The 17,667-nt window shown below is 38.3% G+C and overlaps 1 protein-coding gene across 2 annotated transcripts in view; it reads left to right on the top strand.

Moving 5' to 3' along the window:
- Positions 1-17,667, top strand: part of SOS2 (SOS Ras/Rho guanine nucleotide exchange factor 2) — a 105,342-nt gene that overhangs the window by 75,379 nt on the left and 12,296 nt on the right. For both annotated transcript variants that reach the window (XM_002718299.6, XM_051822817.3), the window contains exons 16-19: positions 39-201; positions 7,479-7,596; positions 10,329-10,501; positions 13,090-13,206. In XM_002718299.6, the coding sequence (XP_002718345.2) occupies positions 39-201; positions 7,479-7,596; positions 10,329-10,501; positions 13,090-13,206 (571 nt within the window). The remainder of the gene's footprint in view (positions 1-38; positions 202-7,478; positions 7,597-10,328; positions 10,502-13,089; positions 13,207-17,667) is intronic.

Here is a 17,667-nt window from a genome sequence, read left to right on the forward strand (position 1 = left end):
AAAACTATTCTAATTCGTGAATTCTTTGTTGCTGTTAGATGCATTGTGGAAGCAGAAAATTTTGAAGAACGTGTGTCAATACTAAGTAGAATTATAGAAATTCTGCAAGTTTTTCAAGATTTGAATAATTTCAATGGTGTATTGGAGATCGTCAGTGCAGTAAATTCAGTGTCAGTGTACAGACTAGACCATACCTTCGAGGTAAGTTTTAGGCTTCGCTGTTTCATCCTTTTGGAGGAAGATAAAGTTAATTTGAAAGATTACTTCTATTACTTATCATTTTGAGTAAATCCTTTGTAAATACATCTTTTTCCCTTAAACACAGTGATAAAAAGATACTGGATAAAAATCAGTGTGCAGTATAAGCCTAGGGTTCATCAGAAAATATGGGATTTATGCCTCTTTTTAATATCCTTACCTAAATGTAATAAAGACCCAAGTGAATTTTTTTCAGTGGCACATTGGTTGATAGTCTCACATAAATGAGAAAGCATCTTCAGTTATACAGATACCTTCTTAATCAACTTAAGTATATAGTAAAAAAAAAACACACACAACATGGCAAGAACTCTTTCTAAAATTTATTTGAATGTTTCAATAATAAAATAATGCATTTAATATTTATTAAAAAGGTTAGAGATGAAAGAAAGAGAATTATATATTTTTGTGTGTATTTTTAATTACAGAATTGAGATTATATTGTGCATAGATTTTTGTGACCTGTGTTGTCTTCACATACACAATTTTCTTTTATTAGCTAGTTTTCAGAATTAAGGTTTTTAATGATTGCATGGTTTTATATCTCATGAATAAACCGAATTTGCTCCATCAACTCTATTATGGGACAGTTCAGTTATTTCTGATTTTTGCTGTGCTAAATAATTTAGTGGTTGACGTTTGACATAAGGGTTAAGATACTGGGGCCGGCGCTGTGGCGCAGCTGGTTAAAGTCGTGGCCTGCAGTGCCAGCATCCCATATGGACACTGGTTCAGTCCCGGCTGCTCCGCTTCTGATCCAGCTCTCTGCTTTGGTCTGGGAAAGCAGTAGAAGATGGCCCATGTTCTTGGGCCCCTGCACCTGCGTGGGAGACCTGGGAGAAACTCCTGGCTCCTGGCTTCGGATCAGCTCGGCTCTGGCTGTTGTGGTCATTTGGGGAATGAACCGGCGGATGGAAGACCTCTCTCTCTCTCTCTCTCTCTCTGTAACTCTGTCTTTCAAATAAATAAAATAAAAATTTTTTTTTAAAAAAAGGGTTAAGATACTGCTTGAGATACCTGCATCCTGGGTTCAAGTCCCAACTCTGCTTCCAGTTCTGACTTACTGCTAATAACGCGCACCCTGGGAAGAGTAGTTGGATCCCTGCCACCCACGTGGGATACCCAGATTGAGTTCCTAGCTCTTGACTTCACTTCAGTGTGACCCAAATACCTGGTGCAGGTCAGTGATCCAGCTAGGAACTCAGTCTGGGCCCATGTTCCAGCTATGGGGGATCTCTATCCATCTCTTTTTATCTTTTTGCTTTTCAAAATAGATAACATTTTTTTTTTTAAATCATAGGATATCCATATATACAAATCTTTGTAAAAATTTGATTTTTCTCCTAGAATAAAATTTTTTTGAAGATTTATTTATTTGAAAGTCAGAGTCAAGGAGAGAGGGAAAGACAATAGACAAAGAAAGAAAGATATCTTCCATTTGCAGGTTCACTCCCCAAATGGCTTCAACAGCTTGGGCCTGGACAGGCTGAAGTCAGGAGTCTGGAACTCCGTCTGCATCTCCCATGTGGGAAGTAGGGGCACAAGTGTTGGTGCCATCTTCTGCTGCTTTCCCTGGCACATTAGCAAGGAGTTGAATTGGAAATGGAGCAACTGGGACTTGTAGGCGTGTTTATATGGGATGCTGGTGTTGCAAGTAGTGTCTTAACCTGCTGTGCCCACACTGCCAGCCCCCTAGAATAAATTTCTATTGGTGGAAATCCTGGGTCAGAATATTTGTACATTTTAAGACTTTTCATAGGTTTTTTGGTAAGATTTATTTTATTTATTTTGTAAGACAGAGTTAGAGTGAGGGAGAGAGAGGGAGAGATGAAACTTCTCATACTTTTGCCAAAGTGTTTCCTAATAAGACATGAAAAATGTTACTGGGTATTCACTAGTTTTTTTTTTTTTTTTTTAAGATTTATTTGTATATTTATTTATTTATTTGAAAAGAAGAATTACAGAGGCAGAGGTAGCGAGCTGTAGATTATATGGGTCAAAAATAAAAACTCATTTTAAAAATTAAATGTCTCTTTTTAAATGTTTTTTGGCTGCTTTTCTTCTTTGTGATTTATCTGTTCATGTCCTTTGGTGTTTATATTTTATTGATTATTATATAGATTATGAAGATACTAAAGATTTTAACTTGGTCAAACTCTGTATTTTCCCATTTGTATATACCTTTGTTTTTACCTGCTTTTCAATTAAAAATACACTTTGACATATTTCATAAATCAAAACTCTGTTAGTGAAGGGTAGTAAGTTACAAGCTTGCCTATACAAATATTGCTTTTGGGGGGCTGGCACTGTGGTGCAGTGGGTTAAAGCCCTGGCCTGCTGCACCAGGGCTCTGTTTTGAGTGCCAGCTACTCCACTTCTGACCCAGCTCTCTGCTATGGCCTGGGAAAGCAGTGGAAGATGACCCAACTCTTTGGACCTCTGCACCTGCGTGGGAGACCTGGAAGAAGCTCCTGGCTCATGGCTTTGGATCAGCTCAGCACTGGCTATTACAGTCATTGGGATGGAAGACCTCTCTCTCTCTCTTTCTCTCTCTCTCTCTCTGGCTCTGCCTATCTCTGTAACTCTGTCTTTCAAATAAATAAAATAAGTCTTTTTTTTTTTTTAATATTGCCTTTGGGGCTGTGAATTTTTACAGTCTCTCTGAAAAGTCATCTAGCAATGTATTTGAAATCAGAAGTACACATATCTTAAAGAAAATCCTAAAGAAGTAAAAGTACCAGATTTTGTAATGTTATGTGTACATAGTCACTATATCTTTATTTGTAGTTGTAGAAAACAAGAAGTTACCTGAATGCCCCTCACTAGGAGAATAATTACATGCATTATCTTAACAACTGTAGTGTGAAATATTGTTCAGCTATGGAAAAAAAAAGTGAGTGGATCTATGTATATTGTCTTGGAAAAATACTTGTGATTGTTATGGGCAAAATCCATAAGAAAGCTTCAGAATAACTTATGATTCCATTGTAGTATAACAAAAAGAAAAACTATAAATTTTTAAGTGAAATTACTTGAGTATTGACAATAGTATAGAAGAATGTATATTCCTTTTTTTTATTTTTTATTTTATTTTTTTTAATTTTTTTTATTTTTTGACAGGCAGAGTGGACAGTGAGAGAGAGAGACAGAGAGAAAGGTCTTCCTTTGCCGTTGGTTCACCCTCCAATGGCCGCCGCGTCTGGCGCACCGCGCTGATCCGGTGGCAGGAGCCAGGAGCCAGGTGCTTTTCCTGGTCTCCCATGGGGTGCAGGGCCCAAGCACCTGGGCCATCCTCCACTGCACTCCCTGGCCACAGCAGAGAGCTGGCCTGGAAGAGGGGCAACCAGGACAGAATCCGGCGCCCCAACCAGGACTAGAACCCGGTGTGCCGGCGCTGCTAGGCGGAGGATTAGCCTAGTGAGCCGCGGCGCCGGCCTCCTTTCTTTTTTTTTTTTTGTAAGATTTATTTTATTTATTTGAAAGTCAGAGTTACAGAGAGAAGTAGAGAGAGAAAGAGAGGTCTTCCATCTGCTGGTTCACTCCCCAGATGGCTGCGACGGCCGGAGCTGTACCAAAGTGGAGCCAGGAGCCTCCTCCAGGTCTCCCACGTGGGTGCAAGGGCCCAAGGACTTGGGCCATCTTCTACTGCTTTCCCAGGCCATAGCAGAGAGCAGGATTGGAAGAGGAGCAGCTGGGACTAGAACCGGCGCCCATATGGGATGCCAGCGCTTCAGGCCAGGGTTTTAACCTGCTGCGCCACAGCACCAACCCCTGTGTATATTCCTTTCTTAACATTGCTTTCTTTAGTGGGTTGTAATTAGAGGAGAGGAGAGGAAAAACTGCTTTATGTATGCATTTTAATTTCTATAATTTTTAATTTCAGTCTGATTTTGAAAAACTCTGGCATATTTTATTCATTTTGATATGTTGGGTTTTAATTTTTTTGAAAATATTGGATACACAACAGTATTTGTAAAATTATGTATTAAGTATAAAGAATAAAAATTAAAAAAAAAAACCCTATCTCTGAGGCATCCAGTTTCCTTCCTTGCCACCTCAGGATCAACCACCATTCTGAATTTTTTTTTTTTTGACAGGCAGAGTGGACAGTGAGAGAGAGAGACAGAGAGAAAGGTCTTCCTTTGCCGTTGGTTCACCCTCCAATGGCTGCCGCGGCCAGTGCACTGCAGCCGGCGCACTGCGCTGATCCAAAGGCAGGAGCCAGGTGCTTCTCCTGGTCTCCCATGCAGGTGTAGGGCCCAAGCACTTGGGCCATCCTCTACTGCACTCCCTGGCCACAGCAGAGAGCTGGCCTGGAAGAGGGGCAACCGGGACAGAATCCGGCGCCCCGACCGGGACTAGAACCCGGTGTGGTGTGCCGGCTCCGCAAGGCGGAGGATTAGCCTATTGAGCCACGGCGCCGGCTACCATTCTGAATTTTACGCTTTATGTCTCTAAACTTTATTTATTTGTTTGAATATTTAATTTTATGTGAATATAACTCTGCAATGACTCTCACTCGGTATTATGTCTCCTAACATTTTCCATGATTTTTCTTATAACTGTAGCTCATAGTCATTTAATAGCCATATTATAGGAATAAATTTACCAAAGTGTACTCACTCACTTATTAGTTAAGGATTATTTGGGTTGTTTCCCCTGTTGGGCAATCATCAGCATTTGTCCTATGAGCATTTTTTACATGTATATACACATGTACACACATGCAAGACCCTAAAAGAATTTGTAGAAGTACATTACTAAATAATAGGATATGGGTGTCTTCTACTCTGCTAGATAAGGCTAAATTGTTTTAAGTAGTTGTAATTTACACTCTAATCAAAAATTTATGAGATCCAATTATTTCACGTAGTCACCAACACTGGTATTGTTAATCCTTTAAATTTTTCTAGTCTTGTAGTTTGGGTTTCTATTTCCCTAATATCAAATGTTTATTGATTCTTTGTATTTCTTCTTGTGGAAGTTTTCAGACTTTCATTGTTTTTTCTTGTGGAATTGTATGAATTCTCTTATATTCTTTATTCTAATCTTTTGTCAATTATGTGTGCTATCAATATCTCCTCCTAGATTGAAGCCCTTTCTTTTTTAATCTCTTATGATTCTTTTTGAGAACAAGAATTCTTAATTTAGTCAAATACACTTATTTTTTACTTTGTAATTAGCATTTTTTGTATTCAATTTAATAGATTTCCCCTCTGTTGTCTTAATATTTTGTCTTTCTCATGAAATCTTAGTACAGCTAAGAATGCATTTTGAATATGAATAATGTTAGTGTCTAATTTCAAATTTTGTTCTATATGCCTACCCAGTTGCTGCCATGCATTTATTTCCATCTTTGCCCCATTAATCGGAAGTGTTAGCTGTACTGTTAGTCAAGGTCCACACGTGTGGGGCTGTTTCTGGCTTTTCTCTTCTGTTCCTTTTTTCTGTTTGATTTCTCCTGTGTCAGTGCCATATGTCTTACTTGCCATAACTTTATATTAGTTCTTAAGAAGGAATAGGATACATTTCCACCAACCTTATTTATTTTCATTTTTAAAAGTGGACCTATTGGCCCTTTGTTTTTTCTGTGTAAATTTTAGATTTGTGTAAGTTACATTAAAAATTTGAATATTTAATAGGAGTTGCATTGGATTTATAAGGCAATTAGTGAAGAATTGACATTTTAACAGTGATGAATCTTCCCAACCATGGACGTAGTTTATCTCTGCCCTTATTTACTCATTTAGTGAACTTTCATTGTTTTCCTGACAGATAGCTCACACTGATTTTGTTAAATTTTTATTAGATTATTTTTTAAAATCATGTCTTCTTTATTGATGATAGGTTTTCATATATAACAATAAAGTTGATTTTTGGTTATTGGTTTTATAGAAAACATTAGTAAATTCTCATTAGTAGTCTATATGTGAATTTATTTAAGTTTTTTCCTAGAAAGTCATATGCTCTATAAATAGTGACAGAATTTTTTCTTTTCTTGTCCGTGTTAGCTAGGACTTTTTTGTAGTGCTGAAAAGGCTACAATGCAGTCATCTTTATTTTAGCTTTTTCTTTAACTTAAAGGAAATACGTTGAATAGTCCTTCTCTCCTCCTTCTCTCCTCCTTCTCTCCTCCTTCTCTCCTCCTTCTCTCCTCCTTCTCTCCTCCTTCTCTTCTCCTTCTCTCCTCCTTCTCTCCTCCTTCTCTTCTCTTCTTTTCTTTTCTTTTCCTGATTCTGAGGCCAGAGTGCTGTTTAGGACATCTGCCATTCTATGGTTCTGCTGTGTATCTAGCTTCCACGTTGGATCATTCTCTCCCTTTTTTATTCTATCAGCTAGTATTTGCAGACACTAGTCTTGTTTATGTGCTCCCTTTGGCTCTTAGTCCTATCATTATGATCAATTGTGAATAGAAATTGGAACTAACCCAAATGCCCATCAACAGTAGACTGGATAAAGAATAGTTTTTCAAGTGTAATGTTTGCTATGGGTTTTGTGTGTGTGTGTGTGTGTGTGTTCGTGTGTTATAAATTTTTAAAAAAGTGTTTTTTTTTAATTTCTTTATTTTATTTATTTGAGAGGCAGAGAGAGAGAGTGCGTTCCCACCTACTGGTTCATTCCCAAAGTGCCTGAGAGCCAAAAACTCAATCCAGTTCTGGCAAGGACCCAACCACTGCCTCAGAGTACACATTAGCAGAAAGCTGGGCCTTGAACCCAGACACTCTTTAAAAAGGACGTGGGTATCGCAACCATAGTCTTAACCACTATGCCAAACACCTGCCTCATGTGTATATACTTCAAATTAATTTACAGTAAGAAAATGTAATAAATATAAAAGAAGTTCCTGTGCTTAATTTGTTTACTACATTTTTGTTAGAATCTTCTTACTTTCCTTCTCTTTACCAAAATTCACTTTACCCCTTCTTTCAATAGAAAACTGTTTGAATACCAAGGGATTATAATTTTCTTCTCCTACCTCTGTAACTTGAATTCCTAGCTAATCAGAATTATAACTAACAGAGTCCTGAGGAAGAAATTTTTTTTCTTGTTTAACCCTCTGTTTATTTTGGAAAAAACTAAAGTTTTAGGTTTTATACTTATAAAGAAAAAAATCATTTCAGACAATGCCAAAGAATAACAATTTTATAAAATTTAAAACTCTACATTTTAAATATGATTGAATTGTTTTAAAAATTATACTCAATTTATATTTTTTAAAGGCATTGCAGGAAAGAAAACGAAGAATTTTGGATGAAGCTGTTGAATTGAGTCAAGATCACTTTAAAAAATACCTAGTAAAACTTAAGTCAATCAATCCACCTTGTGTGCCTTTTTTTGGTAAGTTACTAAATATGAATGTATTTAGAGAATGAGTGTGTTGTAGCCAAAAGAAAAGGCTAGGCAGTAGAGGCAGGTTGTCCCTACTTTTTATCATCTTATCTACTTTCATTGGCTATATTTATTACTAAGAAAATCTTAAACTCTTTACATCATTACCTATGCAATAATGATTATGACAATTACCTCATTGAGTTGTTGTAAGACTTAAAGATATTTTAACTGTACTACCTGATACAAAGTCTAGCACGTAGTAGGCACAGGTGAAATGGTAACTTATTTTTATTGTATCTCTCTAGTTACATCACTGCTGCAATGTTTGTTTCCCCCATTTTTTTTTTAACTCATGTTTTCTCTATATTAGAGGCTTTTAGGTGACTTTTCAGAATTAAGATATTGATATACATTAGGCAGCATTTTGTAAGGTAAAGTTTTCTTTTTTTTTTTTTTTTTTTTTTTTTTTTTTTTTTTTTTTGACAGGCAGAGTGGACAGTGAGAGAGAGAGACAGAGAGAAAGGTCTTCCTTTGCCGTTGGTTCACCCTCCAATGGCCGCCGCGGCCGGCGCGCTGCGGCCGGCGCACCGCGCTGATCCGATGGCAGGAGCCAGGAGCCAGGTGCTTTTCCTGGTCTCCCATGGGGTGCAGGGCCCAAGCACCTGGGCCATCCTCCACTGCACTCCCTGGCCACAGCAGAGGGCTGGCCTGGAAGAGGGGCAACCGGGACAGAATCCGGCGCCCCAACCGGGACTAGAACCCGGTGTGCCGGCGCCGCTAGGCGGAGGATTAGCCTAGTGAGCCGCGGCGCCGGCAGGTAAAGTTTTCTTAAACGTAGTCATGTGTTTAACGACAGGGACACGTTCTGAGAAATGCATCTTTAGATGATTTCACTGTTGCATGAACATCACAGAGTACACTTGACAAACTCAGATGGGATAGGTCAGTAGGTCAGTGCCTCAGTGTGACTGACAATCTAGAGACTCAGCAAACATGAGATAAGTGAGGCCACTGCCACTGTAACATGTCAGTGTTTTACAGGGAACTTTTTTTTTTTTTTTGTAAGTATAAGGAATATACTCTTAGCAGTAAAAAGTATGATATAGTAAATATATAAACCAGCACCATAATCATTTATCATTAGCAAGTATTATGTACTGTTGATAACTGTGCGACCCCGTTGTATGACTGGCAGCACAGTAGGCTTGTTTACGTGGACATTATCACATGACATGAGTAATGTGTTGTGCTACAACAGTATGATGAATGCTGCATCATTAAGTGACAGGAATTGTTCAGCTCCATTATATTATGGGACTATCATCAAATATGTGGCCTGTTGTTGACTGAAACTGTTATGCAGCTCATCACTTTTCTATTGATAAAGAATGATTTGAATCATTTTCAGCTTTAGCACTATTGACATTTTGAGCCAGTTAGTTCTGTGTTGTGAAGGGTTCTCATGTACACTGTAGGAAGTTTAATAGCCTCTTTGCCTCTATTTACTGGATACCAGTAGTATGCTTCTCCTCACTGTGATCACCCAAAGTGTTTCCAGATGTTCCCAGATATCCCATGGGGGACAAAATTGCTTCGAATTGAGAACTGTCAATTTAAATGAATCATTAGTTATGCATGAAAAAGAGATTAAAATCATTTTTATATTCCAGGGGTGAGAAATAATTATTTTTCTATCTGAATTACTGGCTCTGAAAATAATTAGTTTATAACTATGTAATCTTATTAACCAAAATTGGCTTAAAATACTGATTAATAATCACTTAAGATTATTAACCTTAAATATTTATAATCATATATTAAAAATTTGTCATAATAATATAACACAGAGGTTAGTGTTGTCGCACAGTGTGTTAAGCCCCTGCTAGTGATGCAGGCATCTGTATCAGAGCACTTATTGAGTCCCAGCTATTTCACTTCCAGTCTGATTCCCTGCAAATACATATGGGAAAGTAATGAAAGATGGCTGAAGTACTTGGGTTCCTGCAACCCCTGTGGAAGACCCTGATGGGGTTCCTGGCACCTGAGTTTGGCCTGGCCCAGACCTGTCGCAGCCATTTGGGGAATGAACCAATAGATAGATTTCTCCCTCTCTCTCATTTTCTCTCTCTGGCACTCTGTTGCAAATAATGAAAATTTTTTAAAAATAGATTTAACACTTAAAATTTAGACTGTGAAATTAGGGTTTAGAAAATTTTAATTTAAAAGTTTTAATATTTATTTTCATTTCATTTGACAGAGAAGAGTCTTCCATCCACTGTTTTACTCCCCAGGTGATCACAACAGCCTGGGCTGGGCCAGGCCAAAGCAAGAGGCCAAAACTTATCTAAGTCTTCCTCATGGTATCAGGGACTCAAGTACTTGAGCCATCTTCTGCCTCCCAGGGTGTGCATTAGCAGGAAGCTGTATGGGAATCAGGAAAGCATACATTCCAGTATGGGATATGGATATCCCAAGCAGCAACTTAATGGCTGTACAACACTCCTGCCCCAGTAAAGCTTAATTTGCCATCAGACTAGTAGTGCTCATTTTCTTTTTATTTTAAATTATTTCCATGTTGAATAATTCTTACTGGAAAATTAATGACTAAGTCTATTAAACATATCAACATTTCAGGAGTAGAATTGCTGAATTATATATGATGCCTTTCAATTTTATTAGGTCAAATATTGATTAACCAATTTTAAAATAACTTTTCTTTAAATGTTTTCTTTTACTAGGAATATATTTAACAAATATACTGAAGACTGAAGAAGGAAATAATGATTTCTTAAAAAAGAAAGGGAAAGACTTAATCAATTTCAGTAAGAGGAGGAAAGTTGCTGAAATTACTGGGGAAATTCAGCAATATCAGAATCAGCCTTACTGTTTACGGATAGAACCAGAAATGAGGGTAAATATTTTCTTTGCTTATCTTTAAAAAGTGTTCTCTAAGAAATACCATAGTCATTTATGATGCTATTTATCTTGCTATGAAAATAATAATAGTCACTAGATAAGTTAATTATTCTACATTATCTACAGTTATTAATATTATTAAGTACTTTGTCTTGAAAGTTTTGCTTCTTTGTGAGCTGGTTCAAGCAACAATTCCACAAAGTAGAAATGGAAGAAGCTTTCTGATGTCCATGCAGTAAAAAGAAAATCTGCTACTAGTATTACCATTGATTGAAAGCCATTTTAGGTATTTTACATGTGCTGTGATAACATTACATGACTGATTTCTTCAGATGAACTCTGTGTTTAAAGACTCAATAGGGGCTGGCACTGTGGCACCAGCATCCCAAATGGGCGCCGGTTCTAGTCCAGCTGCTCCTCTTCCAATCCAGCTCTCTGCTGTGGTCTGGGAAGGCAGTGGAGGATGGCCCAGGTCCTTGGGTCCCTGCACCCACGTGGGAGACCGGGAAGAAGCACCTGGCTCCTGGCTTTGGATCAGCGTGGCTCCGGCCGTTGAGGCCACTTGGGGAGTGAACCATTGGATGGAAGGTTCTCTCTCTATTCCTCTCTGTGTAACTCTGCCTTTCAAAAAATAAAATAAAATAAATCTTTAAAAAAGAAGACTCATAGAGGAAAGGTCAGGAGAGTGGTGAATATATGTATAACAGAAGGTTTTTTTCAACATTCTATCAACTAATGTCCTATTTTCAGGAATAGTGTATAATGTTGATTTTGTGTTACCATAAAATGGAAGGTACCTTCCAAATTAGAGCAAATTGTGATATTATGGCCAGTGCTAGACCAGACTGAAGCCAGGAGCCAGTAGCTTCTTCTAGGTCTCCCGCATGGGTAGCAGGGGCCCAAGCACTTGGGTCATCATCTGCTGCTTTTCCCAGGCCATTTTCAATGAGCTGGCTCAGAAGTGGAGCCACTAGGACATGAACTGGTGCCCATATGGGTTGCCGGTGTCATAGGTGGCAGCTTTACATTCTACATCACAATGCCAGCCCCGTCTATTCACATTTTAAACCATAGTTAAACACTCTAAATCATATTTAAAAACAGTGAGAAAATAAAGAGTAGCTGTTATAGCTTTCTGAAAGCCTTTAAATCACTATTTGGTCATTTTGTTAGTTTAGCTAAGCTGAGTATAAGAACAACTTAATGTTGTTAGAGAGTAGTATAGGGGCTGGCGCTGTGGCTTACTGGGTAAAGCCAGCACCTACAGTGCTGGCATCCCATATGGGTGCCAGTTCAAGTCCCAGCTGCTCCACTTCCGATTCAGCTCCCTGCCAATGCACCAGGAGAAGCAGTGAAAGATGGCCCAAATGCTTGGGCCCCTTCAATTATGTGGGAGACCTGGAAGAAGCTCCTGGCTTCAGATCAGCCCAGACCTGGTTGTTGAAGCAGTTTGGAGAGTGAACCAGCAGATGGAAGATATCTCTCTCCCCGCCCCCCCCTTCTCTATAACTCTGACTTTCCAAATAAATAATCTTTAAAAAAAAAAAAAAAAAAACAACCAAGTTCTATGGTGTTACCTCACTTTTACAGAAAAATTCAATATATATGCTTTTATTCACACAGGAGAAACATTGGAGGATATTCCAATGATAAAATGTAAACAGTGAGAGATGTCTGGTTAGTGAGATTATTGTTTCTTCTTCTTTTTTGGTACTTTGCTAACATCATCTAAATGTTCTGGTTAAATTTAAACCTAAAACATTTTTTTGCATTAGAAGTTAGGACATCTAAGTTCAGATTTCTAGTTGTTCCAGAAATTACTTTTGAATAGACCTTAATCCAACTTAACTCCATTTTTTGGTGATTTTCTAAATTTAATTGTGGATTATACCTGTAATTTTGTTCTATATTTAGTGTCAGATTAGTGATGATCATGCTGTTTTCTTAGTAAGTACAATTTATATGTTATCATAGTAATGACAAGTGATACTATTGAGCTGTTAATATAATAATAAATGAAAATCTCATCTTTTTTTTAAACGATTTATTTGAAGTGTAGAGTTATAGGGAGAGTGAGAGTCAGAGAGAAAGATCTTCCATCCACTGGTTCACGTCCCAAATGGCTGCAACAGACAGTGCTGAGCCGATCTGAAGCCAGGAGCCAGGCGCTTCTTCCAGGTCTCCCACACGGGTGCAGGGGCCCATCTTCTACTGCTTTCCCAGGCCATAGCAGAGAGTTGGATGGGAAGAGGAGCAGCTAGGACACAAACCAGCACCCATATGGGATGTTGGCACCACAGGAGGAGAATTAACCTAAGGCACTTCAGCACTGGCCCCAAACTGCTCATCTTAATTTAACTTTAAGGCCAGAATATAGCTTCTACAGAAATTACACAATCTTATTCAAAAGCAGAGAAACTAGAATGAGCAATTCTTGTGAACTTCACAGATGTGATCCCTTCTTTCATTGATAACTGTTTTAGCACTAAAATGATGAGAAATAATTCTCTTCAAAATTTTTAATATGACATTACTGTAGTAAGACCTAAAATATATACTTAATAGGTATTTGTTTAATTCCAGAGATTCTTTGAAAACCTTAACCCCATGGGAAGTGCATCTGAAAAAGAGTTTACAGATTATTTGTTCAACAAGTCTCTAGAAATTGAACCCCGAAACTGCAAGCAGCCACCTCGATTTGTAAGTCCAATTTTAGAAAAATTGTTCTGCTTTTAAAATTAGTGTTATTTTCATTATTTAGTGACTTTTTCCTTTAACACTGCAATATAATCAGCTGTTTCTAGGTGTTTGTTTTATAGTACTATACTGTTTTATAGTACTATACTATTTCTAAAATTATATTATGGAGGAAAATATCAGGCTTTTGATAAAATCTTACTTTTATCTTAGTGCCACTTTTTTTAGAAAGCTTTTATTTAATAAATATAAATTTGATAAGTACAACTTTTGGATTATGGAGGTTTTTCCCCCATACCTGCCCTCCTACCCCCAAACCATCCCACCTCCTACTCCCTCTCCCATCCCATTCTTCATTAAGATTCATTTTTAATTATCTTTATATACAGAAGATCAACTTTATACTAAGTAAAGATTTCAACAGTTTGCACCCACACAGACACACAAAGTATAAAGTACTGTTTGAAGAGTAGTTTTACCGTTAATTCTCATAGTATAACACATTAAGAACAGAGGTCTAACATGGGGAACAAGTGCACAGTGACTCCTGTTGTTGATTTAACAGTTGACACTCTTATTTATGACTTCAGTGATCAGTGTCATGAGCTGCCAAGGCTATGGAAGCCTCTTGAGTTCACAAACCTTGACATTATTTAGACAAGGCCATAATCAAAGTGGAAGTTCTCTCCTCCCTTCAGAGAAAGGTACTTCCTTCTTCAATGACCCCTTCTTTCCACTGGGATCTCACTCACAGAGATCTTTCATTCAGGTCATTTTTTTTTTAATTTTTTCTTTTCTTTTCTTTTTATTTTTTTGCCACAGTGTCTTGGCTTTCCATGCCTGAGAAACTCTTATGGGCTTTTTAGCCAGATCCAAATGCCTTAAGGGCTGATTCTGAGGCCAGAGTGCTGTTTAGGGCATTTGCCATTGTGGGGAGCAACTCGGACTAGACTAAGTTACTGGAATTAAGACTTATTCTATGCATCTGCTCTCCCACAATATGGCGCTGGGAGAGAAGGAAACAGCTTCTACGCAGCTGCCTCTCGCCAACTTGAGTGATGACCTCCAGGAGCTGATCCTGCTCCTGATTGGAGGAGAGCAGCGTACTCGGCGTGTGGGCAGCCGAGTTGGGATTGGCGGAAGAGGACTATAAAGGAGGAGAGAGACAACATGCATGAGGGACATCTAAGGGGAACATCTATCTGAAGGAACACCTGTGCAGCCCCCGAGAGAGCCGGCCGGCGGTGTGCCGCTCCCCCGCGGAAGTGGGGAAAGTGGCTAGGGGGAACCGCCTTTCCACGGAGGTGGAAGGGACGGTAGCCAACCCGGGAAGAACCAGCAGCAAACCCGGGGAGGGCCGAGCAGACAAAAGAACAGCGCAGGGTCCTGTGTCGTTCCTCCACGAAGACGGGGAGCGACAGCCATTCTATGAGTCTGCTGTGTATCCCGCTTCCCATGTTGGATTATTCTCTCCTTTTTAATTATATCAATTATTATTAGCAGACACTGGTCTTATTTATGTGATCCTTTTGACACTTAATCCTATCTTTATGATCAGTTATGAACTTAAATTGATCACTTTAACTAGTAAGATAGCATTCGTACCTGCCAACTTAATGGGATTTGGAGTCCCATGGCAAGTTTTTAGCTTTACCCTAGAGGTAAGTCGAGGGAACATGTGCCAAACTGTACGTCTTCTCCCTCTCTTATTCCCACTTTTAATTTTAACAGGGATCAATTTTCAGCTGGATTTAAACACTTAAGAATAATTCTGTATTAATTAAAGAGTTCAACCAATGGTATTGAGTAGAAAAAGGAAATACTAAAAAGAATAAAATAGTAAGCTGTTCCTCAACAGTCAGTACAAGAACTGATCAAATTATTATTTCTCATAGTGTCAGTTTCACTTCTACAGGTTACCTTTTAGGTGCTCAGTTAGTTGTCATAGATCAGGGAGAACATATGATATTTGTCCCTCTGGGACTGGCTTATTGCACTCAGCATGATGTTTTGCAGATTCCTCCATTTTGTTGCAAGTGATCAGATTTCATTTTTTTTACCACTGTGTAGTATTCCATAGAGTACATATCCCATAATTTCTTTATCCAGTCTTCTGTTGATGGGCAGTTAGGTTGATTCTATGTGTTAGCTATTGTGAATTGAGCTGCAATAAACATTGAGGTACAGACATGTCTTTTATTTGCCAATTTAATTTCCTTTGGGTAAATTCCAAGGAGTGGGATGGCTGGGTCATGTGGTAGGGCTATATTCAGGTTTGAGGAATCTCCAAACTATCTTCCATAGCAGCTTTACCAGTTTGCATTCCCACCAACAGTGGATTAGTGTGCCTTTTCCCCCACATCCTCACCAGCATCTGTTGTTAGTTGAATTCTATAGGTAAGCCATTCTAACTGGGGTGAGGTGAAACCTCATTGTGGTTTTGATTTGCATTTCCCTGATGGCTAGTGATCCTGAACACTTTTTCCTGTGTCTGTTGGCCGTTTGGATTTCCTCTTTTGAAAAATGTCTGTTTAGGTCCTTGGCCCATCTCTTAAGTGGGTTGTTTGTTTTGTTATGGAATTTCTTGACCTCTTTGTAGATTCTGGTTATGAATCCTTTATTAGTTGCGTAATTTGAAAATATTTTCTCCCATTCTGTCAGTTGCCCCTTCACTTTCCTGACTGTTTCTTTTGCAGTACAGAAACTCCTCAATTTGATCTAATCCCAGTTGTTAATTTTGGCTTTTGTTGCCTGTGCCTCTGGGGTCTTTTCCAAGAAGTGTTTGCCTGTACCAATATCTTGCAGGGTTTCTCCAATGTTCTCTAATAATTTGATGGTATCAGGTTGTAGATTTAGATCTTTAATCCATGTTGAGTGGATTTTTATGTAAGGTATAAGGTAGGGGTCTTGCTTCATGCTTCTGCATGTGGAAATCCAGTTTTCCCAGCACCATTTGTTGAATAGACTGTCCTTGCTCTAGGAATAGGTTTTAGCTCCTTGGTCAAATATAGGTTGGCTGTAGATGTTTGGATTGATTTCTGGTGTTTCTATTCTGTTCCATTGGCCTATCCATCTGTTTTTGTACCAGTACCAGAGTGTTTTGTTTATAACTGCCCTGTAGTATGTCTTGAAATCTGGTATTGTGATGCCTCTGGCTCTGTTTTTGTTGTAGAAGATTGTTTTAGATACTCGAGGTCTCCTGTGCCTCCATATGAATTTTAGCATCATTTTTCCCACATCTGAGAAGAATGTCTTTGATATTTTGATTGGTATCATGTTGAATCTGTAAATTGCTTTTGGAAGAATGGACATTTTGGTTGTATTGATTCTTCCAATACATGGACATGGAAGATTTTTCCACTTTTTGGTATCTTCTTCTATTTCTTTCTTTAAAGTTTTGTAATTCTCATCGTAGAGATCTTTGACATCCTTGATTATGTTTATTCCAAGGTATATGATTTTTTTTGTAGCTTTTGCGAATGGGATTAATCTTAGAAGTTCTTTCTCAGCCGTGGCATTGCCTGTGTATACAAAGGCTGTTGATTTTTGTGTATTGATTTTATATCCTGCTGCTTTACCAAACTCTTCCATGAGTTCCCATAGTCTCCTCGTGGAGTTCCTAGGGTCCCTTAAATAAAGAATCATGTGTCTGCAAATAGGGACAGTTTGACTTCTTCCTTCCCAATAGACCACTTGTTTACCTGTCCACTCTTGATCCCTTCTAATGTAAGAGGGAAAGATGTGAGAATCTAACAGGTAGCTGAATTGAACAAAGAACTGAAAAGATTTGGGAAGGAGTAAGCCAGATGTATCATGGCTCCTCTGGCTTGAGCATGTCTGTTGCCATTAGGGTTCATTGATCCATGATTGCCACTGGAACCCATTTCTCTCACAGAATTAGCTGCCAGGATTCTCATTACTCCAGGCATTTGCATTGGTTACAGGAATAATGGAAGACCAATTTCTAAGTAGCTAACTGAAAATGTAGCAAGGTTTGAAAGGAAGTAGAAACATTTATAACAAGAATGTTGGGCAAAGCAATAATAAGCTAGGTAGTTTCCTGTTATCTCATCTTCACAACAGTTGTATGTTAGAGATCTTATCCTCATTTTACAAATGAAGAAAACTGAGCGTTACAGGGAATAAATGAAGTTTTCCAGAGATATTGGCACAGTTGAGAATCTGAGTTCTGTGATCTTTTTCATTTGGTTTACCACTGCTAGAGTTTTTTAAATGGGGCAGAAATTAGGGTGGAGGACAACGAGAGTAACTTTCTCCAAAAACTGTAAAGTACTGTTGTGGAGGTTTATCATTCAGTACAGAAAAGAAGGGGGGGGATTTTTTTTTCTGATGCACATAGCATAATGTGTCACATAAATCATTTTCCCCATAGATATTTGTAAAACTGATATATAATTTGAAAGAGAAGTTTAGGTTCATACGTTTTAGGGGCAAAAAGTTGTT

This window comes from Oryctolagus cuniculus, chromosome 12 (genome assembly GCF_051225735.1).
Source record: "Oryctolagus cuniculus isolate XC-2025 breed Fujian yellow rabbit chromosome 12, ASM5122573v1, whole genome shotgun sequence".
Taxonomy (NCBI): domain Eukaryota; kingdom Metazoa; phylum Chordata; class Mammalia; order Lagomorpha; family Leporidae; genus Oryctolagus; species Oryctolagus cuniculus.